Source organism: Grus americana, chromosome Z (assembly GCF_028858705.1).
Source record: "Grus americana isolate bGruAme1 chromosome Z, bGruAme1.mat, whole genome shotgun sequence".
NCBI classification, from domain to species: domain Eukaryota; kingdom Metazoa; phylum Chordata; class Aves; order Gruiformes; family Gruidae; genus Grus; species Grus americana.
Window position 1 is genome coordinate 39,001,291 of NC_072891.1, and position 25,046 is coordinate 39,026,336.

A 25,046-nucleotide genomic window follows, 5' to 3' on the forward strand; every position below is an offset into this window, starting at 1 on the left:
CACAGCAACCTCAAAATAGTTAAGGAGACATCAATACAGTGTGTGGGACGGGACCAAGACGGCAGGGGTAAGTAGTTTCTCAAGATGAGTTTGCCACTTCAGAAGTAATATGTGCTTAGCCACAGTATCCAATTTCCTTGAAGCTGTCACCTGTTGCATACCTAGACACTTGAGTTATATGCTACTACATTGCCTTGATTATTGAATTTCGAGGTTGGATTTTTCAGGGTGCAGAGAAAGCATGCTGCTAGGTCAAAAAAGCATCTGTGATTCTCTCCACTTAAGACCTATTTATTCTTCCAGACCTTTGCTTAGGGGAGTAAACACCTGGTGTTTATATAATGTCCAGAGTTGGGGGTTATTTATTTTTCTGTTGATACTGATCAGTGAAATATACATACACTTACTACAGTCTCCCAGACATAATAACAATGAATGTTTTACAGGCTGAAAACTAACTAAAGACATCAACATACCTGAAACTCCTAAGGACAGCTTTACAGAAGGTATTACCTATGCCTGTCACTAGATTTTCAGAACATTCCACCATCCACCCTATAGACTTCAAACTTTATGAAAAGCACTTCACAGTGTTGAGCAGTCTTAGTGATAAACAACATTGTTATATTATAAACCAAATTCAAAAGTTACCAACAAGAAACAGTTTCTCTGTTAAGTGGGGCCAAAAGAATCGCAGCACAGCCCAGGTTGGAAGGGAGCTCAAGAGATCATCTAGTCCAACCTTTCGTGGGAAAGAAAGCCTAGATGAGATTATCTAGCATCCTGTCCCATTGCATCTTGAAAACCTACAGTGATGGACTCTACCATGTCCCTAGGGAGGTTGTTCCAGCGATTGATTGTTCTCACTGTAAGAATAGTTTGTTCTTATATCAAGATGAAACCTCTCCTGATGCAACTTCTACCTGTTGCCCCCTGTGAAGAGAGAGAGCCTCCATCCTCTTTGTAGTCACCCCTTAAGTACTGGAAAATTATGAGGTCCCTCCTGAAATTTCCTTTCTACAGGCTGAAAAGACCTAACTTCTTCAGTCTCTCCTCATAGGGCAGGTTCTCCAGCCCTTTAATTATCTTCATGGCCCTCCTTTGGACCCGCTCCAGTCTGTTTACGTATTTTTTTGACTTGTAGGGCCTAGAACTGGACACAGCACTCTACATGTGGCCTGACAAGTGCTGAGTAAAGTGGGATGATCATGCCTCTATTTCTGCCAGTAATGTGCCTGCAGATGCAGGATCCCATTTGCCTTGGTTGGTGCAGCAGCATTCTGCTAATTCATGTTCAGCTCGTTGTCCACCGGGACCCCCAGGTCCCTCACAGCAAGGCTGCTCCCCAGCCACACAGATCATTTTGCCTGTGCTGGGCTCTTTGCTTATGTTGTCCCAGGTGCAGGACTTTGCATGTGTCTTTGTTAAACTTCATACAGTTCTTGCTAGCCCACTCTTCCAGCCTGTCTCTCTGCAAGATGGCTCTCCCTTCTGACGCGTCCACCTCACCAGCCAGTTTAGTGACATCAGCAAACTTGGTGAGGGTGCTTTCAGTCCCATCGTCCAGATCATTTATGAAGATGTTGAACAGTGTGGGGCTCAGTACTGATCCCTGGGAGACTTCACTTGTGACAGACTGCCAGACTGAGTAAACCCATTGATCACTACCCTCTGAGTGCAGACTGCGAGACAATTTCCTGCCCATCCCTCTGTGTCTTGCCAATTTGTCCAGGAAAAGGTTGTGGGAAAGTGTTGAACACTTTGCTGAAGTCCAGGTAAGCAACATCCACTGCTCTCTCCATCTCAAGAGAAGATGTTATTTTGTTGTAGAAGGTGATCAGGTTAGTCTAGCATGAGTTGCCTTTGGTAAATCTGTGCTGGATTTTCCTAATTGCCTGTTTCATTTGGTTTGTAGTAGTTTCTAGGAGGACTTGTTCCACCACTTTCTCAGGATTGAAGCAAGGCTTCTGCTTAACTGCTCATATGTCTGAAGAATGCTTTTTTCTTCACATCTCTGGCCAATTTCAGTTCTAGTGGAGCCTTAACCTTCCTGTCTGCACCTCTGCATTCCCTAGCAAGGTTCTTGTAGTCCTCAATGGGTATTTGGCCACCTTTCCATAGGTGGTATGCTGTTTTTTCACTTTTATCACATCCAAAAGCTCACTGTTAAGCCTGGGTGGTCTCTTGTTCTGCCTTCTTCCTTTCACTTTGTAGACGATGGACTGCTCTTGTGCTTCCAGGAGGCTGTTCTTTAAAAAGTCCCAGCACTCACAAGCTCCTTTGCCCTCCATGCACGCTTCCCATGGAATCCCTCGCATCTGGGCTCTGAGCATATTGAAGCTGGCCCTTCTAAAATCCAGGGCCTTTGTCCTACTTCTAGTCCTCAGTATGCTCAGCAGGATCAAACTCCACGATGTTGTGATTGCTGTAACCAAGGCTATCATTGGTACTTACACTGTCAAGTACATCTTTTCAGTTTGTAAGCAATAAATCTAGCAATGCACTGTTCCTAGTTGGCATGTCCAGCACCTGCAGCAGGAAGCAGTCCTCATGCATTCCAGGAATCTCATGGACAACTTGTGCACTGCTATGTTGTTCTCCAAACAGATGTCTGTGTAACTGAAGTCACCCATGAGGACCAGGTTCTGTTGGCCTAAGACTTCCTTGAGCAGCCAAAGTAAGGTTTCATCAGCCTCATTACCCTAGATGGATAGGTCATTAACAGATACCTAACTTAAGATTTCCTTGGTGATGAACCATCTAATCTTGATCCAAAGGCATTTGATAGAACTTTCGTGGTCTCCATAGCTTGCCTCCATATAGTCTTATTTCTCTTTTTTATGAAGTATGACTTCATGTCCTCTTCCTCCCTTCCTACCTTTCCAAAAGAGTTTGTAGTCATCCACTGTGGTCTTCCAGTCATGCAAGTCTTCACACCAAGTTTCTGCAATTCCTATCACACCATAAGTCCCTGTCTGGGTATGGAGCTTCAGTTCCTCCTCGTTGCTGCCCAGACTACATGCATTAGTATATATGCACTTGAGGTGGTTGGACTTGGGATTCTTGCCTTTGTACAGGGTTGGGGAGCATTCCCCACTACTCTAGTAGGTGTGCTCATCCACCCTGTTCCTTATGAATATGTTGTAGGTGTCAGAGCTCAGGATCCTATGCCCCAAGTTCATTAGTTTAAAGCACTGTTCACTAAGTCAGCTAATCTGCTAGCAAGGTTAGGCTGCATATGATTACTCATTTGTCCCTTTCCCATAACATTCTAGGATTTGTGAGTGCCTCTTAACAGATGACTCATGTCAACATTGTATCAGCAACAAGCCCAATTAACAAAAGTCCTACAGGAATAGGCTGATTTAATGGGCTACTTGAGGTCACAGTTAACTAAGTCAATTCTTCATCTTGGCCACTGGTACTTGCTACTATCTTGTTTCAGTGAAGGCAGGATAGGAAACAACTGCCTTAAGTGTGCTGGACTATTAAATTAGTAGCTTTTAAGTAGGTACTGTATATACTCAAGCATTTCTGGCTAAGAAGGAAAAAAAAAATCAGTGGTATGGTCTACAGAGAAACAGCATGGGGATCAGACACAAACATGTTTCATCTCAACACAAGAAAAATTTTTTCAGGACAAACAATCAATCACTAGAACAGCCTCCCCAGGGACATTGTGGAGTCCCCATCACTGGAGGTTTTCAAGATGTGATTGGACAGGGTGCTAGATAATCTCATCTAGGCTCCCTTTCCCATGAAAGGTTGGACCAGATGATCTCTTGAAGTCCCTTCCAACCTGGACTGTTCTACGATCATATGATATTCTAGATCTCTTAAGACAAAAATCAGGAAACTCTAGAGATAAGAAAAATAAAGAATGTAGTGAACTTTATCTATAAAGGAAACAACCATGCCTATGTGAAACATTTACTAGAAACCTAATAAACAGACTTTCCTTTTTGACCCTTCTTCTCTAGCACAATTCTTACCCCAAAGGCCACAGACATTTATTTATGAAAACAGATGGAAAATATTACTAGGATAGTATCAGAATTGCTTAATTTGTACTTTAGGAAAACAAACCTTTGGAAAAGCAGCCAAGCTTAACATCGCTCCCTCCTATATTTATACTGAGACTTTCAAAATGGTGTAAAAGGGTTAGATGCACAATTCACTCAACTGGAACTGGAGTTGGGTGCCTACTGTCTTTGTATCTGTGGAATGTGAACTGTAAATACCAAGAGAATTTTCAAAACACAGATGTAGACCTCAGCTTATCTTTCAGCAATCAGATAAACTACTCACTAGAAACCAAAACAGCAAAGAAAAGGTACATTTTTAAATCATACTCCAGCCACCACAACTGGACAACCCTTCAGAGCAGAAAGGGAAGTAAGTGTACTTCATATTGAGCTCTACTTCACTGGCTTCAGAATCACTGGTGTAAACACAGAATTTTCCTGAGAAAATTTAATTTCTACATTGTGGAATACTCAACATTAAGAAGAAATATTCCCCCCCCGCTTCTCCTGTGGAAAACAAATAATAAGGAAAAACACCCCTACTAGTACAGAAAAACTGAAAGGCATTTTGGCATGTTTCATTATTAACACAATAGTTAACAGGCACATAGATTCTTTAAGGATTTGCTTTGGCAAGGTACTTAAGCATATGTCTCATGTAAGAAATACCTCAGTGAACCTCTGGATCTTGAAGTTAAGCATGTATTTTAGTCACTTACTGAGCCTAGTGTCAAAGAAAGTACAGGGGAAAAAGCCCATCAGAAACAGTTTGGCAACTTACTAAGTAGACATCCAAAACTGAAGCATTGTCATTTTCCATTTCCACTGTGCTCTGCTCTGATGTCAAATAGATGGCACTGTCTTCTAAAGTGCACGTTGAACTTGAAGGCAACCCTTTACTGCAAAGAGAAGGGAGACTACAGTCAACCAAATACACAAATTATCAAGAGATCAGTCATAGCTCAAAATTTTAAAATATGTTTCTCTCAAATGTAAAAGCTGCAAATACTTGAAAAGAGGGAATGTAAATGGAGAAATACAGATGTGTTGACAATGGCTAGATAGTTGGCAGCTCATATCTGACTAATGTACACAAACCATAGTTTCTATTTTTGCATTAACTAGAATTTTATCAGGACGTAATACTGTTCCTGAACTCTAATATTTATTTAAAGAATGAAACGATGTCACAGTAAATGTGGGATAATTTCATTAATTTCAAATTAAGTTACTTCCACATTACACATGGTGTAAATTTTGGCAGCATTTCTTAATTCAAAACAGGGAAAAAAGATTCAGTAATTAGGAACAGTAACATTGGACTTTCTCATGCAGATACAAGGATCACTTGATCACTTGTAGCCAACAGTTCAAAAGGGGAAGTGGGAGAACAAGAGTGCACTGTAATTAGTAGAGCTCTGCAAGGAAGTGGTATTTACAGAGCAGGTGCACTGTATTATTTCATTCATAGATATGATTTTTTGTTCTCTACTATCCAGAAGGAATGTGAAACTACATAGGAATCTTGTTTTGTAAACACACTTGGAACCACAAAGCCAAAATTCTCAAAGGTATTTTAATGGAATTAGGTGTCCATTATTGCTTGTCCTTGCTAGCTGCCAGAAACTAAGACTCCAGGCTGCCTTGAAAACTTAACTGTCAGCTTGCAGAGATGTATTTCAAAAGTGCTTATCTATTTACACACCAGGTAAAAAGCAAACAATTCTGCATTATAACTGGGTATGAAAATATAGTTACAGCCATCAGTCCAGAAATGACTAATTTCCCCCCTCCCTTTGCAGTACTTTGTAGTTTAAGTATGCTTCAAATGGAATATAATTTCAGAAAGGGCAAAGCCAGCATGCCCTCATCAGTCACCCCTCATGTCATATTAGTATTAAGTGCACAGCATTACATTTGCCACATTACGATGTTCTATTATACAGCATATTAGGCACCTTTCCAATAGAAGACTGTTTCTTTTGTCCCGAGGGTGACCCAGCTCCCACTAATTTAGTAGCGTTTCTCTCACATCCATTAATTGTATTCTATTGAGCAACACTTTAGCACATCAGTTTTCTGCCAATGCTTCATTTTACTGAAGGGGGGAGGGCAGACAGGAAGGGAAAAAAAAAAGGGGCTGTTGCCAAATGCTAGACTATGTTTTATCATCACCCACAAAATAAGCTCTGGCATGAAAGATACTACGCTTGGCACAAGGGGAGGGTGGAGATAGTCACTTTTGCTTGTAGAATTTTGATCTCCACTGTTGCACAGTTCAGGCCTCTGAACGTACAAAGGCCCATACATGAAAACTGTGTGATACTAAATGAATGTGCAGTGAGCAGCTACTACTGCTATAAAAATACGCAAACCCAGTGGTCAACCCTTCCTTCTGGAAAATACTGCTCTGTCTTACTAACTGTAAAGCAAATTGAGCAGGCTGTGGTGTATACCTGGCTTTAATTCCTGCATTGGGTTAGGTTTAAAAGCAAAAAAGAAAAAAGAAATAGTTATTCCTTTCATATACATATCAGGCCATATCACTGCCACCTTCACTACTATTTTTAACTTCCTTCACTTCTAGAAAACCTCTGGAACCTGAACTCAAGACAAGGTGAGGATTCTGCAATTTACCCCAGTGACATTTTATTTTATACCCTTCATGTATCAGAAGACTAAGACCTAGTCCTCCCTATTATTTCAGTTTAATTCACTGGCTTAACGTGACACTTTTCTTCCTCTCCTCTCATTTTTCCATTAGAAGGCACTGAGTTTCTTTTGCTTTTAGTTTGTTAAATATAATCTATGTTGCTTCACAGCTTGCTGTGAATAGCAAACAACAGTAATGCGAGTTCAGCACTTGGTCTTGGGATTGTTAAACTACCGGTTTTACCTATAACATAGAATAAAGACAATGCCATCTCCTGTTTGGAGTGTGCCTCTTTTCCTACCCATTACAGAAATACACTCCGCAGGCAGAAAATGAGGGTTGAAACAAAACCAGCATGCTAAGTCAAAGAAGAGCTCCTATAAATGTCAGAATTTGGTTATTTAGTAGTGAACTTCCTACAAAGGAGATTTAATATATAGAAACAAATAATGTGTTATATATATATTAACATACAGAAAGAAAAGGGAGAAAAGGGGCAGAAGGATGTACAAATACATAGTAATCTTACATACAGAAAACCAGCAGCAACTAAAGTCCCTTGAACAAAATCAGGCATAAAAGAAGAGAATGAAACAACACATATGCCAGACCACCTTTTTTCTTACAATCAAAGATCCACAACTTCGGCAGATAGGAATCTCCTTGCTGCTGTGACTTTCACACTGAATAATTAGAGATAAATTCTGCAAGTAAGGCTCATCTCCTGCATGAAGAATTGTTTATTAAAAGAAGCGTAGGAAAACTGTTGCAAGACACAGCTTTCTTTCATATACCTTAAGTTCAATAACTGGACATTTTTCTCTATGAACTGTCCAGTCTGGGAAGCTAATTTGTAACGTGTATGAAGGAGAAAGTGGAAATTCAAGTCACTGCCATGTTGGAGCCCATGCTGGTGTCAGTATGAAAGCAACCACTTCTGCCAGGAGCTGAAATCTGCTGCAACTGCAGTATAGGACTTATGTGTAATAATGTAATAACACCTTCATAGTCACAGCTGCTTAGTTAGAAATAATTTTCACAGCAGAATACGACAATCGTTTTGTTTGTTGTACTTGCATTGCAATGACAGCACGAAAAACATGCATCCCAACTGGTAGATTATGAACTACATGAAGATATGCATAAGAACAAAATTTCCAATTTTTGTATGAGAAGGGGGAGAAGCAGCAGCTTTTTTTTTTTTTTAAGGTCTCAATCTTAGTGTTAATGTAGATCCTATTTTAAGAAGCATTTTTTGTCCTTACGCTGAAGCAAGGAGAAAAGCCATACTTTGATCTTCTAAATCAGCACACTTCAACACATTTGATCAAAAACTAGGCTTAAGTTCTCTTCCTCTTGTGTAGAAAATAAAAGAAAACCTTCATTTTCTGAAGTCCTTCTAAAATGCTCTCTTGGACACGAGATGTAAAAAAATCCTCACTCAAATTAGCTCAAAAAGTTAAAGATTGTTAAGGATTGCTACTTGCAAATATGAAAAATGGAGTGTTAGGCACAGGATCTTCAGCTTGAACAATTAAGTAAGACCCACTTTCCACAGATTTGTAGAACAGCATAACTTTTACACATTTTAAGCTAAGGATGACATATGTAAGATCCTATTAAGTTTCTAAGGAATAAGGAAAAAAAATTAGACTTTGTCAAAGAACTAGCATAAGCAGACAGGATTATCTATAATAATAATAATGACTGGTGTCCTTCAAACCCTCCCAAATTTTAATTACTATTTCTGTCCTTCATATTTTATTTACACTAAACTGAAGTGACAGTTTTAGAAATAAAAGATTCCTGATTTCTTCATGGAAAAACAAATATCACTTATCACAATGTGTCTACTTGCAAGGCAGCCTGCAGGACAGGCAGAACTCTTCAGTCTCCTTTCCAAGTCATTGCACAACCTTTGAAGAATGACAGAAACAGTGCCAGGTAGTAACAACTGACCAAAGCAGAAGTTTGAGCTGTATCTTGGTTTTAGTTCTTTGTTGTTGTTTGTTTTGTGGTTTTTTTTTTTCTCGTGCAGTGTGAAGAACAGCTCTTGTAAGAATATAATTATATCAGCTTCTTTCAAATAATGCCAAAATACAACAGCCATTAATTAGAATGAGCCACTGTGTCTCCACCATTGTGAAGAGCTGTAATAAAAATAGGCTTTGATGTCTATTTTTGGACATGAAATACTCTTTCCTGTTACATATGCCACGGAATATTTATCCCCTAAATAGCAGCACATTTGCAAAGTCTGATGTGTTTGAAGACTCTTATATAAAGCTTTTGAAAAAATTATCAGCTCATTGCATCATGAGTTTTGATCTTTAAAATCTCTGCGTTGTAGGATAACTTGTAGGATAAATAAGCAGTAAAACTATTGTTCTAAGGTACAACTCAATACTAACTGTTTCAGAAAATCCATCCTGCATACATATAAATGAACAGGGACAACAGGTATTTACAGAGCTGTTGAACTAAATGAATTAGTCTAATGTTTACAGTGTAGAAATATTATATCACCTCTAAAACCCAACCTTGTATTTAATTTTTATAAATTACATGTGTGTCTGAAAAAAAAGTAGGTCAAATGTAGTAAAACTCCCTTGTAATATTTCAATAACTCTGTTGACAAACTTCAAAACTACAGACCTGAGAAAACAATAGGTATGACTGATCTAAATGCTGCTTCAAGTGAAGGAATCTGACAGTGAATCTGTGCTACTACACTAACCCTAATGGCAAACCATGACACGTGAATCAGTAAACATCACAGTAAGCACATCAATTTCATGACAGGCAAACCTATGCACCTTTGCAGGTGCCAGTTAAAATCATGAGACCTGTCATTTTTGTACCTGACATAGTAGGTTGTACCTGACATTGTAGTTGAAAAGAGGTGGTGTAAGCAATCAGAATTTAGGAACTCAGTCTAGATTACAAAATACTAACAGCCAAATCCACTGAGAGGTACACACCAATGTCTATCAGCCCTTGGAGGGATCTACACTCAAAGTCTGTTCTGAGAAGCTGCTCTGGATCCTCATCACCAGAAAAAATTAAGGTAATAAAGTTAGCCTTGAAAGGATGAGTACAGCATATGAAAAGCAGCATGTAGAGGGACAAATTCAGTCATGGAAACATTTCCTTATGCATTAAATAATTACTATTACCACTGGAGTTTCACATGCACATCTGAGTATTTAACTAACAATAATTTTAAACTTCAAGTTAAAAGAATTTTAATTTTTCTTTCTACTTATAAACAACTAAGTTACTTCCAGAAACATTGGCTAAATAATTTATAAAACTTTTTTTTCTGTAAAGAGCTTTATTAAAACAAATTACAACAAAAAGTGCTGCAAACAGGGTATCAACAGCTGAATGGAATTAGATCCAACTAATTTAGTACGCACAGACTGAGGCATTCCTACTTCAGTAGATATGCAGAGATCCTCACAAGAAAGCTCACAGCAACATAAGGGGCTGCTTTTAAAATGTACCAAAAAGAAAAAAGCAACCCCCAACACACTGTTCAGACTGTAATGTCACATTATGTCACACTGTTCATCAAGCATGATAAGGCAAAGGATCCCATCAAATTAGAAAACATGAAAATGATAACTCATCACTCTTTAAAGTGATGTTGATGAAGTTTATGATAATTCTGCAGACTGGCTTATGATATAGTAGTACATCCCAAGGGAAGACAGAACAGAGAACCCAAGTATGAAGCCACATTGAGCATTTCATGATACTGCAATTTGGTGCAAATTATGGGAAGACTCACTGCTTTCAGATACATAGTGCTGTTTTTACACTTACAACAGTGATATTTAAAAAAATCCACTAAAAATTTATATATATGTTTGCTGGTGAAGGACACATTCTTGAGCTCCTGTTTCTTCCATAGGTCTACCAATGTCTGTTCCCTAACAATTGCAAATACCAGTTACCTGATGGGAAGGTCAGGTAACATCAAAGTACCAGCAGAACCTCAGATGTACATTGGCCTACTGCAAACAGAACATCCATTTTTCAGGTTTTTATTTGTCTGAATGGTTGGAGCCACCTGGTGAACCTTTTACCAAAAGAAGGGTCCCTCAGTCATGAAAGTGAAATAAAACTTGGAACTGAGTCTCCTCACTCTGCTTTGAGGCTACCTATCTATATAGCACTAGAATTGAGGAAACACTCGAAAAGCAGGGGGTGACATCTCTTGTTATTCACCAGAACTTTTATCAGAAACTTCTAGACAGTACCTTTGAGAAAAAAAATAAATTAAACAGGTACAATGTAAACAGGGTACTATATTTACTGCTCTCTCTTCTATTATTATTATGGTTTGGTCAATATCCTGTTGAATTATGTAGCAGTGGTATTTTTTCTAGCGATGTTTTGAGAGGACGAACTTTCATAACAGGAAATACAGTCATCTATGAAATTGCTTAAGCTACTTTTCTGAAAAAACTATGTACCTTTTACATATCAAATATATATCTATAGGCTTGGAGCAGGAACAGGTGAAATTAAAGGTTCATTCGAGGTTAATTACAAACCACCACATTGGATCATTTGCTCCAAGCAGACTGAAGAACTTGTGTTCACAGGACTAGTCCTTTAGTCCTTGTTAGGTCCTTCTTCCATTGTCAGGGACACCGACCTTTGCCTTTCAGGACAGCACTGATCCAGTCTAGGGACAACACCTTTGCTTTACAAAATACTTGCCTATCTCACAAAATTTCATTGAGGAAATACTCATGCTACATCCTCTAAAAAATTCTCTTTCTTATTGCTTTCTTGCCACCTTCACAGTTAAATAATTGAAAATTATTCAGAATCTCCAATAAGGGTAAATATAACATGGCAAAATACAAAGCCTCTCGTTTTGCCACAGCTACTAATAATTTCTATTTAGAGTTTCTAGCCTTTATTTTATGCACAAGCCTCAGAATATCAGTGGGCAAGCAAATAGTTTACATCTGAGAATCAGTCAGCTGTCCTTGTTTTGCTGGAGTTAATGTCTGTTCTGAATTCTTACTTGCTATATGGTATTTAATATTGAATCCCAATACCTATACAAAAAAATACTGAATATATTAAGAGTAATGTCACACAAATAATACATCAGTAGAGCAGCATTATAACCACACAGACTAATTTTTTCCAGCCTCATACATTATTAAGCATTCTCTAATATTGCAATAACTAAAAGATTAAGTGTAAATGGCTCAGAAAACTTTAAATGGAGAAAGAACTGTATTTCTTTTTCAGAAAATCTAGATGCCTCACTGATCCCACCGTAACAATACTAACCACTCAGTACTTGCTTCTAATGACTGATAATCCTTAACCATTTACACTGAATTTCAGGATTACTCAGTATTCCTCTGGCTATGAAAGTAACTATTACAAGCTAGACTTCAGTGAAAAGCTAGTAGCAAAAGCAAATTTCAGATTAATCTTTTTTAAGACTATGAACTCCACAGGAAAAAGATCATCATACTAGGTATAGGTATGATACTTAAACCACTGAAATTTAGACATGCCTTAGTAAATTAATGAAACTAGTGCATAATCCAGATTAGCTTTACATTTCACATTTGAAGCCAGAGACTGAAATTTTGTATTTTGGTACGTTTCCAGGACAAGCATTTACATGGCAAGAAAGATTCTCTTCTATTCCCACAAACACTTCTTAAATCAACTACAATAAGCCCAAATATTAGCTTCCAACAACTCCGGGAGGGGCAAATTCTGTTCACTTAGATGGCATTGTTATCTTCTAATGCCAGCCTATATCATTAAGAAAATATTAAACTGTAAGATTACATGAAATATGTATTAGTCTTTTGTCCAACAAATGCTTTTTTTTGATGCTTCTTCAGGACTGCAGGTAGTAGTGTTACGGTCTTTAAACCAGTATTCTTCAATCTGCTTTTCTGCCAAGTTTCTTGCTCTATTAAACTTGTCACAGTATTGTTCCTACAGAGCATAATGAATAAGCAAATAAACATAAATTGTTTATTTGATTAAGAACCCCTGAACACTTTTAGACATTATGCATTAGCATTTAGATGTCTAACTACTACAGCTGTAATCCTATAATAGGAAGAAAAAAAAGAACGCAGTATACCTTAAAGCATAAAGCTCTTCAGATACAAGAAAATACAGCTTCTAACAGCACATTAATGAGATTTACCAGTGTCAGCTTTTTTTTCTTTTAAATAACTGACATGTAGTTGGAACTTCTGCATAAGAGTAAAAAAAATAAATCCCATAATTAATCTCTTAACAGCAGTTAACTGCTGTCAGCAGTTGGTAACTAAAAGTAAAAATTTCTACAACAGCATGATCACAGCTGCATTGATTGCCAGTTTTAATGCAGACTACTAGTAAGGCAAAGATAAACTGGGGGGGGGGCAGCACAGGAGAGAACAAGAGGAATCCCTATATACAGTGTATCAGAAAGAACACTTCAGTGGGAAAGAGGTTTTGTGCAATTTCAACAGTGCACTGAGTTCTCATCCTTAATTTTTAGATTGAAAAAGAAAAGCCAAGCAGAAAAAACATTTTTACAGTTACTCTCTCCCATTCAATAACGATCAGCCACAATCAGTGTGGTCAACTGTGCTGGTACCCTCCTCTTGCTAAAGCAGTCTATTTTATCTTGGTTCTTAATTAAAAAAAGAAAAAAAAGAAGCAAAAGTAATTCCATCATAGGGGAACTGGGAAGCCTTGTTTTTCTTTAAACCACAATTACATGTTGCTTCATAGTCAAATGTTCTTTCTTTCCCATGGGCACTCCCCAATGTGTCTCAATGCATCTGTTCCTAGCATTAGAGCATTCAACTCTTTTTTTCTCCATCTAGCTGCTTATTTTCATGAAGCTTGCATGAATTTAATCCACTTTGAATCAGATTCAGGCAAATTTGTCTAAGCTTCAGAAGCTAAGGGTGGTGAGTGGACAGACAGAACATTTAAACCTAACACACAGAAGCTTGTTTACATAGAAAACCACACTGTCAAAAGGTGTGATTAAGTATTCCTTACAACAGGAAAACATACCTACAAATCCCTTCCACTGAAAAAACAGCAGAAGGTTTTACTTTTATTTTCTAAGCTGTCTTTGAAAAGGTTGCTTGATAGACTATCTAGTCATAGGACATTTCAATTCAAATTTTGGATGCTTCAGGAAGTTTTGACTGTGTTAGAGGAAAAAGAAAACCCACAACCCCTCAAAGCCTTCCAAAATGTCAAGTGGTCTGCACAGAAAAACAGCAATGCAAAGGTAAGGCAAACAACTGAAACAGACAGAAACAGAAAGAAGGAGAAAGAGAAGGCAGAAGTCCATTCTACGTATCTTACAGAAAGGAAGTACAGAATGCCTAAAGAAACAAGAATTTGTTTCATATAGATTATTTTCCTAGGCTCAAACATATCAGAAGAATTCAGCAGTCCTCCTTATATAACCCACAGTATCTTGGCATTGCTTTAAAGAGTGAAGTACCCCCTTTATGCATCATGGGATTTTTGGGTTTGTGACTGGAAGCCATGAGACCTGCTGAAAGACACATTGCAAAGAGACTTTCTGTTGTATCTTGAAACTCCTGTTTAAAACTTTTCCAGAAGGAGCTGTAAAGGCATTAACCTCCTTCAGCTCTTTGCAACTGTGTAAGCAATGTCAACTGAGACAACAGTCATGCTGTTCAGGACATTCAGATTTGTCGTCTTTAATTTAATTCATCAGTACTTATTAGGAAAACTTTACCTGGAGAGGGAAAAAAATCTGTTATCACTTCTGCTATAAAAATAATCCCTGATATAATATGTAAGTATTACACTTCCTAAGAAAAAGTAAACTCTTTCAAAGAAGTGTATGTGGACTCAAAACTGAACAAATTATAGTAGAAAACAGATCTTTTAGGTACTAACATATCTCTGCACCAAATATAAACCTACTTGAGGAGGAGTGGAAAATCTCTGAAAATTTTAATAAGAAGCAATAAATTGTGAATTCTGCTCTCTTCCTAATGAATTCTTGACATTGCTTATGACAGAACCACTTGACTGAGAAACAGCTTCATAGAACAGAAACCAGTTGTCTTCTGACAAACAAGAAAGCCCACATTTGCTGAATAACATATGTCATGTTTGTCCATTTTTTCCTTTTTACTTTCTTTTTTTAGATAAAGTTCCCTTTATGTTGAAAAATACAGCCACTTTCCCCTCCCCACTAATCCTTCATTCACTAGTTTTACCACTTCCTCTTCACACTGCCTGGGTAACACCTTGAGTTTCCTCTAACTCTTCAAGGACTGAGGAATAACTTGCTGAAAAATAATCGGCTATTAGTCTGGAAAAACACTCCTAATAAGCTGTATGTTTATGACTGCTGCTCAGTCTTTCTTTTTTGCTTTAATCACAAGTCCCTAAATGCAGCTCTGCATTATCTACCAATTAGTTATGCTAGTTCTAATCTTGTACTAAGCCAAGTCTACATAAACCTTCATCACATGATACAGCCTCAGGAATGGGTTCCAGCTTAGCAAGTCATCTGTCTGCTTAACCACAGTGTCAGCAGTTCCTTGCTTAGTACCATGAGTGCTGAACACCCTCGAGGAGAGATGGTACTGAGCTTCTTTCTTATATAAAATGCCACTTCGCTGTCCTTGGAGAATAATTACATTCATGGTTAATTGAAATAGAGGGTAATTTCAAAAGAAAAAAACAAAGTTAAAAATACAGCATGTGCTTCAAGGTATCCAAAAGTATTACTACTCTCCTTTTAATGAGGTAAATAACTGCATCTGTCTTCTCACTAGTATGGACACATGCTGTTCATTAGCATTAACAGGAGTCAAGGAGCTGTATAGATACTGTGTTATTACTATGAAAGCAAGATTATCTCCCTTTATTACCCTAAACCAGAGATTTCTGACTGGTTAAAAGGTAATTTGTGTACTCTCTACTTTGTGCCAGGACACTGTGAAGGAGGAGGAAGAAGCCTGACAAAGAAGATACTAAACTGTAATTCTATTAAATAACTTGAAGCAGAATGTCATAGTCAATTACATATTTAAAGACTGAAAGCAAGCTCATATTTGTAAACAAATCATTAAGTCAGGCTTTGTTTCAAAGACTGCTCCGGGCTTTCTGTTTATCAGAGACAAATGGTGAAGTGATGAGTAGTACATCACAACATTTTGTAATACTTAAAAGCAGAACTCCAGCGAGAAAAATTTAAGATATCTACAACTCAATGCATCATTGTAGCATGGGGTTTTTGGTGTTTTTATTTCCCTGACACCTTTTCTAATGGGAAGACTGAAGTTCCTCCTATGTACCATAAAAGCATAAATAAAACTTCACCTGGATATATTATTCAGTGCCATCAAGAAGGAAGAACCTCCCTGCACTGATCCAGAAAGCAGAGGTGGGTGCAAAATTGCAAGTGCCCAGAATCACCTTGGGGAAATTAAGTTTAATACAGAGCATCCTTAGCAGCTTTCTTAAATCCTAAAAGAAAGCTGCTAGCTATGACAGGGAAGCTAATCCTCATGCATCATACATTGTGACATGAACCAGTACTTGGTCAGGAGAAAAAATTGCCACCAGGCCCTAGCTGAAAAGGATACATCTAGACGACCATGGATGCTTGTTGGTCAGCCCCCATGGCAGCTCTCTTGGCTACGGGGCAAGATCTTCTGTTTTAACACAAGACATGGAGGGAGCCACACATCGATCAATGCTGGTACAAGGTCTGCTGTGTTAAAGAATGTGTCCTGTTGTACTGAAGGATTGAAAGAATGCAAACCTGGACTGCAGGCACTACAGTTCCAGTCTGATTTTGTAAGATAAGGATGTGCAGGGTAATTGCATAACTGACAACATGTACTACATTTTATGTTATTTCACGGACCGAATCACAAATGGAGAGTAAGCAAGTCTTAACATACAACCAGAGTGTAGATCTACTAAAAACCTTATTTATTTTAGAATTATTTTGGAATATCTTTACAGGAAAATATCATGCACTTACTCATAGCTTTTCTCTACAATTAATTTATGGAGAATAAAGTGTATTTGAAATGTTTTGTTTGCAGTAGATCTGAACTCTTTACCCAGACAACTCTGCAGTTCTCCTTTGCTGAATGATGCTAAGACAAAGTAGTTCTGTAGTTTTATTTGATGCTTAAAGCAAACAAAAAACCCCAGTACTCTATTACCTTATTTCTAGCAAAACTAAAACTTGGTAAAAGATCATGGAATACTGAAGTCCTACAGCTAACTTTGTCACAAACTGGACAAGACTGACAGAAGTTGAATTCAAGGAGCTCTATTTCTACTAATGTGTATTCACTAGTAATTTTATTTCCTAAAGCTTGTGTAGATATGTTTTTGGGACAGCTTGTGATGGCTCTGTAATTAAAACTTCATCTTTGTTACACCCCAAACCATAGCTCATTTCAATTTTTTTATAGCAAAACATCAGACCTATGGAAGATGCCACATGAGTGAGATTTATTTCAACTTAATGAAAATGGAAGCTGCAAATATCACCTTGATCAAGTAACTCTGCAAGTTCATTTTACTTCTTATGAAAATGCAGTTGGTCAAATTTTAATAGAAGGTAAAATCCTACTGGCTCAAGACTGCTTTTAAAGTAAAAATCTTCTTGGACAGCAAGCAGTTTAAAGTAAAGAACTACATCTTGGCACATGAGTAAGCTTAACAAATTTATATAGACACTGTGTAGTCCCGGATTCCAAATTATTCCAAACAAAATTCAAGACACTTGAGTTCACAGCAGTTACCCTTCTTGACAAAAACAAAGAAATGGCTGTTCTCTAGTATGGCACATGGTAAGGAGATCCACAAGCAGGCAAGACTACACAACACAGCACACTTCATCTGTGCACGTGCTGTACTCTACCTTGCACACCTGATCTCCCAACAAGACTAACTGGCATAAGCATGGTATTGGACAGTCATGGCTAAAGTATATTCAAACAACTCGAATCACATTCAAGCTAGCTCACAAGCATCTGCACAACTTTTCTTGAGACTTTCTTGGTTTTATCCTTCCTGGGTTAAAATTAGACTGGCTCTAATCACATCTATGGGTGAAGTTTCATAGAAATTCACTTCAGAAAGTGGTCATTTTGAAAGAACTTAAAGTAGACCATTCAGCACTGTAAATTGAGAATAAAGATCAACTTGAAAGTAGGTCTCTTTTCCTAGCACATCACAGTTTTCTGTAGCTGTTTTAGGCTACAACCAAGTTACAACAAGTATTTCCTACCTTGTTTTTAATGTAGTTCAGTTTATGATACAGACTAAGGACTAAGCAAGTTTTTGATGCCCAGTTTAGTTTTGGAACGTGACAAAAAATTCAAAGTATACTATAACTTTTTTGCTGTGTTTATGCTTTCTATTTTGTGACCCCAATCATAACACGTACAAGAACAAGCAAATACATAATAAATCCTATGGGCGTATGGCATCCTTCCTTCACTGGAGAGGTTCAAGACTGAGCTACAGAGACATTTGCCCCTTCTGCTTTTTCTTTTGCAGAGCCCCCTTCATTGCACACATTGTCAGACTTTTAGCAAAACACTGGGGAATCCTCTACCACATATACAGCCTTTACCTGCTGGAACAGAGCACAGGTTGATCATTTTGATAATGCTCATCTACATTCAAGGAAGAAGAAGAAATTGTAGTTGCCAAGGAAGCTGCTTCAAACAGAGATGGAGTGCTTGGCACTAGATCCGGTTGGTGGCGTGAATCTAGTACTGCATACACAAAAATGAAGAAAAACATTAACAAATTTAATTTCAAATCAAATCCAAGAATCTTTATGCAAGTGTATGTAGTCACATAGTGCTCTCAACAGCTTCTTGAAGCTTCTTAATATGTTTGAATTGATGAGATTGTAATATTTATGTGCCCACACCTGCGCTCTTTTGTGCTACAGGGGGAATTTCAGCTGCTAGTCAGTATATTCAGCAGCATACAGAGCAACCCCAAGGTCAAATATTAAACAGTCATAATATCTGATGAATTCTTCTAAGTTCTGGGACTGGTCTTACACTACCAGGCCCCAGTTTTCAGATTGAATTGGGAGGCTAGTTCTCCTTTGAGCCTAGCTGCAGATGAGCTCTGAAAGGGGCAAAGTCTGTATCTCTTCAAAGAGACTCTAGGAATAATGAGCTGAGCTTCAAAACACTTCATGTGACATGTTTGTTTAAACGTCAGTGAAAAGAATAGCATTGGCTCTGGCCTTAAGCCACTACCTGGGCTGGATAAATTTTTCCAGGATCCCCTGAAATCCAAAAGATTAACATAATACTATAATCTTGATTCTGATTTCCTCTTGCTCTTGAAGGTCCATTCTGCCAAATATGACTGACTAGTAACTCTCTCCATCAGAATAACCTGACTCTGAAGTTTTGAAAGATCAGCCAGATTGGAAACTTTCTAGTTACAGGGCTTCTAGAACTTATATTGAATTCCTTTAAAAAACATTGTTTAGGCTGTTGATTTGAAAGACATTACCTTCTTCATCAAGGCTGGCATAGCTTTGTCCTTCAGCAAGAATGCCATGCTTTTCATCCTTCCACTCCTGGCTAACCGTACACACTATTTCTTGTGATGTTGCTTTTAGGGCTGTGATGGAATTGCACCGTTTCTTTGAAGGTGAAGACTTTAAAGCTGCATTACCAAATGAACATAGGTGTTGAATAATGTCATCTTATCCTCCTGCACATCTTTAACAGCATATAGAAAAGCAAGCACTCTGTAAAGCTAGTTTGTGAATACAGACAAAGAACACATCCAGATACAAAACCACTTATCAAATATTATATTACAACTAGAGCCAAAAGCATTGTTATTTCATCTATGAGTGAAGCACTTTTGTCTTTTTCTGGCTTTTTTACTGCTCATAGGACAAAAAAAAAATCAAGTCACTTACCAACTTTGACTAAGTCACTAAGTTACAACCCTCCGGGTGCAGCCTGTCAGCCAGTTCCCCACGCACAGCAGAGGCCACTTGTCTAGACTGTAACACATTAGTTTCTCTGGGAGATGGCTGTGGGGAACTGTATAGAAAGCCTTGGAGAAATCCAGGTAGACAATGTCCACCACTCGCCCCACATCAGCCAAGCAGGTTGCTTTGCCATAGAAGGTGACCAGGTTTGTCAAGCACAATTTGCCCTTGGTGAAGCCATGCTGGCTGTTCCCAATCACATGCTTCCATTTGACTTGTGATAGCCCCCAGGAGGATTCATTCCAGGACTTTCCCAGGGACTAAGATGAGACTGATGGGCCTGTAATTTCCTGGATCCTCCTTTAAACCCTTCTTGTAGATAGGGGTGACATTAGCTTTCTTCCAGTCTTCTGGGATATCCCCTGATCTCCATGACTTCTCAAAGATTGTGGAGGGTGGCCTCTCAATGACATCAGCCAGCTGTCTTAATGCCCTCGGGTGGGTATCGTCAGGGCCCGTCAATCTGCCAGGATCAAGCTCCTGTAATAGTTCACATACCAACTCTTCCTTCACTGATGGTGGGTCTGTGTTTGCATCAACCTGGACTTTGGGTCCCAAGGCCAGGGGCCCAACAGGGCTGGTAGAGACACAGGTGAAGGAAATGTTGAGAACCTCTGCCTTTTCAGCATTCTTGGAGACTATTTCACCTCTCCTGTTTAACAGCAGACCAACATTTTCCTTCTGTTTCTGCTTGTTGTTTACATATCTGAAGAACCCTTTCTTGTAGTTTTGGACATCTCTGGCCAATTTCAATTCAAGCTGAACTTTAGCTTTTCTAACTGCATCTCTGCCATCACCTGGCAATGCCCTTCCTTGTAGTTCTCAACAGGTACTCATCCACTTTTCCATCTCTGTTATGCTTCCCTTTTGGTTTTGAGCAGACTCAGAAGCTTGCAGTTAAGCCAAGGGGGTCTCCTGCTCTGCCTACTTCCCTTACCTTTAAAGGGGATGAACTGGTTTTGTGCTTCCAGGAGAAAGTTCTTGAAAAACTCCCAGCAATTGCTAGCTCCTTTACCCTCCATGGAAGCTTCCCTAGGAAGCTCTCCCAGTTGAGCTCTGAGTGAGCTGAAAATAAACCCCACAATGCTGATGGTTTGTATCCTTAGGTATAAGCATGCCCTTCATAATTCTTACCAGGACCTGCCTACTTAGAATGGCATTTTGGGTGAAAAACCTATGATCTCATCATTGCTACTACTACTGATCCATTACACCCATTTGTAGTTCTTGTCCAGGTGCCAGCCAGTTCATTTAGTGTTTTTCAGTTGCCAGCTGCTGACTTCCATGCACTGGCTGCAAGGTTACTTCAGATGCACTGCAACAGTTCATATTGATCTCTCCTACAAAATTCAAATTAAACGCATCAAAGCCACTTGGCTAAAGACTGAAGAAGAGAATCAGATGCGTAGCTCCAGGATATTGTTAAAAAAATAACATAGTAGATGGGCAGAGGCTAGCTCAGCAGCTAAGGCAGAATCTGCTTATATATTTTTATTGTTAGTTATGGAGGCTTGTTCTGTGCACTAGCTGAAAAAAGCACACATTCCGAACAGGGCTTAAGAGTTTAAGCTGAAATGCCTAACTCAAAGTTTAGAAACAATGTTCCTGAAGACAGGAACACTCCCAATTCTTTATTTTATGAAAGAATGATAACGCATTTGAACCATTAATCTGTATAAAAGTAGATTAATAGCTTGTATGCAGAGCAGATCAATAGAGTGGGATATTAAGACAGGTTAATAGCCTGGAAAAATGAGACAGACAAATTAAGTTTATAGAGAAAATTAGGCATAATGTTCTTCATTGTACATTGTAGCTTTCAAATACAGAATGAGTTGTGTTCTGTGCTGACATAAATCCAGCAGTCAGAATTACAAAGAGCTGAGAGAAGACTCAAATGTTCAGGAAACATATATGGCTGCACAAGACATTTATTTTGTCCAACAGACAGAAGTATCAAGTTGTCTACTCCTTACTCTATCAGTGCAGAGGAGTTCCTTTGAGTATTGTCTCACCAGTCCCAGCAGTTCTCTGGCAAAATTATTCTAGGGTTTAAGAGATCTGAATCTCAGGAGGCTCCTTCCTCCTTTCAGTTGAATTTTGCTTTATACTTTGTCATATTACATTGGATTATTTTTATATTAATTCTTGTCTGAAGGATTTAATAACTTAAGCTGTTAATTTGTGCTAGTATTTGTAGTCATTCTTGTTTCACTTAAATCTACCCTTCGTTTGTATTTTTTTTCTACCTTATCCACATAGACTTGTTTCTCACTCCATACAACTAATGACAATGTTAAGAGACTAGCATAACATTGGGTAAAAAGGTATTTAAAAACCACCTTCTATTAGTTTGATACAATGCCATATGCTCAATACTCCTCCTGTAGTATTTGAGCCAAATGTCCATTCTACATTTTGGCATTCAACTCCAAACCAAATACAGGTCCATGAGTAGGATTAACAAACTGCTAACTAGGATCCCTTTTAGAGCATAAGTTCCCCTGTAAACTACATAGTTCTAGCCAATCGATTTGTATTTATTTGTCAAGAATTTGTTAATTCTTGACACTCACAAACCACTGATTTCCAGAGGCTAAGCAGAAACAGCCCTTCTCTTACTAAAAAAAAAAGTGGGGGGCAATTTCAGCACCTCCACAGATTTAAAAACATAATTTGGCAGTAAAGCAGTAAGTTGGTATGGATGCATACTAAATCAGCTGATCTGTATGTCTTAGAATAAGGTTTTATATCACTTGCCATAATCATTGAAAAACCTCATTGCTCAGATAACCAGGACAGCTTTTCCCAAAGACCAGCCTGGGCCACAGTGAACCCTAAGCACTCATCTTTGCCTTGCTGGTACATTAGATCTTCCCTACAGCCCTTCTCACTGTACACACACTGAATGCATCTCAGCAGTTGTCTCCATCCTTCTCTGCACTTCGGTGTTTCAGACTGAATTACCTTTCAGTAACATGACGAACTCATAGAGGAGTTATCCATCAATTCATTAATAAGACTCTCCAAAAGAGTATTTTCCTGAATAGCTGTCACAACATATCATGCATATAGGGAATCAATAATTAGGGTTACTTCAAATTCTCTTTTTCTTCTAAAGACTCCTTCACTCTACTTAAAATATTTTTAAATTTTGTATTTTTTTTTAGTTCACTACTTTCAGCTTTCTCCTTTCTCTCTCTTGTACTGCAGACCCCAGAGCTAGACACAGGACTCCAAGTGGGGTCTCACAAGAGCGGAGTAGAGGGGCAGCATCACCTCACTTAACCTGCTGGTCACACTGCTTTTGATGCAGCCCAGGATACAGTTGGCTTTCTGAGCTGCAAGCACGCATTGCCAGGTCACATTGAGCTTCTCATCAACCAATGCCCCCAAGACCTTCTCCTCAGGGCTGCTTTCTATCCATTCTCCACCCAGCCTGTAGCTGTGCTTGGGATTGCGCAGACCCGTGTGCAGGACCTTGCACTTGGCCTTGTGGAACTTCATGCGGTTCGCATGGCCCACCTCTCCAGCCTGTCAAGGTCCCTCTGGATGGCATCCCTTCCACATCCAGCGTGTCAACCACACCACACAGCTTGGTGTTGTCAGAAAACTTGCTGAGGGTGCACTCAATCCAACTGTCCATATTGCAAAGATGTTAAACAGCACCAGTCCCAATACTGATCCCTGAGGAATGCCACTCACTGTTCTCCACTTGGACATCAAGCTGTTGACAACACTTCGAGTGTGACCATCCAGCCAATTCCTTATCCACTGAGTGGTCCATCTGTCAAATCCATGCCTCTCCAATTTAGAGACAAGGATGTCGTGCAGGAGTGTCAAATGCTTTGCACAAGTCCAGGTAGGTGGCGTCAGTTGCTCTTCCCTTACCCACCAATGCTGTAATCCCATTACAGAAGGCAACCGAATTTCTCAGGCATGATTTGCCATTAGTGAAGCCATGTTGGCTGTTACCAATTACCTCCTTATTTTCCATGTGCCTGAGCATAGTGTCCAGGAGGATCTGCTCCATGATCTTGCCAAGCAGAGAGGTGAGACTGTAGTTCCCTAGGTCTTCCTTTTTTCCCTGTTTAAAAATGGGGGTTATGTTTCCCCTTTTCCAGTCAGTGGGAACTTCACCAGATTGCCACGACTTCTCAAATATGATAGAGAATGGCTTAGCACTTCATCCACCAGTTCCCTCCAGGACCTGTGGATGCATCTCATCAGGTCCCATGGACTTGTGCACCTTCAAGTGTAAATAATTCTCTAATTTTAATATTAAAGTACAATTCCATTATGTCAGGTGAAGAAACCCAACTTCTGGCAAAGTAAGTGCTACATGATGTTGAAGAAAGGATTCTTTTATTGCCAAGACAGGAGCATTATAAAAAGTATAAAATTATAAAAATATCTAAAAAGAGTAAAAGTCACAACTTTCTTACCTTGAACTTTCTTGAAAACTCTTGTATTCATAAACTTTAAAAATCTGTCTGCATAAAAGCTTGGTCTGTGAACTGAAACAGTGTCCTACAAGATTGAAAAAGGTTTCGATCACATTTTCCATAAGTCAATCACAAGTGAATTGCCAAGAAAGAAGCTGGAAAACCTCAGGTAAACTATATCATACCTTTCAGGCATACTCAAAACAAGTGAATCCTACAAGTTTTTTCAATTTTAAAGGTTAATTCTTCAAGAACTTTTCTTAGGTATTTCATTTATGAAGTTATAAGTTATGAATTACACAGCCATATTCTGCAAAATGTCCCTAGCATTTGAAATACTTTTTTTCCATGTTATGTACATTTTTCAGTTACAGATTCATCAATATCCTCTTAAGCGGCCATTGTCCTTTGTTAGTTATAAGGACAAACTGATCATTTTAGTTGCTTTCTGAAAGATATAAAAAAAATCAGAGCATATATTGAGAAATGATCTAAAAGATTTCAGCAACAGCCCAAACCACGTGGTGATGGCAGGCTACAAATACACCGAGTTAGCTCTTTCCTGGTTGATATAAGTCAAAGTTCCATTAGCTAAAATATAAGCAGTTAAAAAAATAAAATAAAATGTACTTACTCCATCATAAACAAGAGCTTTCCAAGAATGTTCCAGCTTCTTCATTAACCTAACCATATAAAACAAAATCAGAACTGCTTTATAAAGTTTCCACATTTGTAAGTAATTTCAGAATAGCTTACTGAAAAACTTGAAATTCAACTTACCTGTAAGACTGGAGAATATCAATAATTCCCATAAATAGAAGCAGCTTTTCTCCTTTATGGCTTCTAGCTGGAATACCTCCCATTCT

General features: G+C 38.5%; 1 protein-coding gene across 8 annotated transcripts in view; it reads right to left on the bottom strand.

Annotated features, from left to right (window-relative positions):
* Window positions 1–25,046, bottom strand: part of PIP5K1B (phosphatidylinositol-4-phosphate 5-kinase type 1 beta) — a 118,605-nt gene that overhangs the window by 9,116 nt on the left and 84,443 nt on the right. For 5 of the 8 annotated variants that reach the window (XM_054810842.1, XM_054810841.1, XM_054810839.1 and 2 more), the window contains 6 exons: window positions 24,961–25,044; window positions 24,815–24,863; window positions 24,181–24,265; window positions 19,243–19,398; window positions 18,335–18,479; window positions 2,202–4,924 (listed from right to left, as the gene is read on the bottom strand). In XM_054810842.1, coding sequence (XP_054666817.1) covers window positions 4,756–4,924; window positions 18,335–18,479; window positions 19,243–19,398; window positions 24,181–24,265; window positions 24,815–24,863; window positions 24,961–25,044 — 688 coding nt within the window. In that variant the 3' untranslated portion in view covers window positions 2,202–4,755. Of the gene's footprint in view, window positions 1–2,201; window positions 4,925–18,334; window positions 18,480–19,242; window positions 19,399–24,180; window positions 24,266–24,814; window positions 24,864–24,960; window positions 25,045–25,046 lie in introns of those variants that run through there. The other 3 variants (XM_054810845.1, XM_054810846.1, XM_054810847.1) reach the window with 1 other exon arrangement.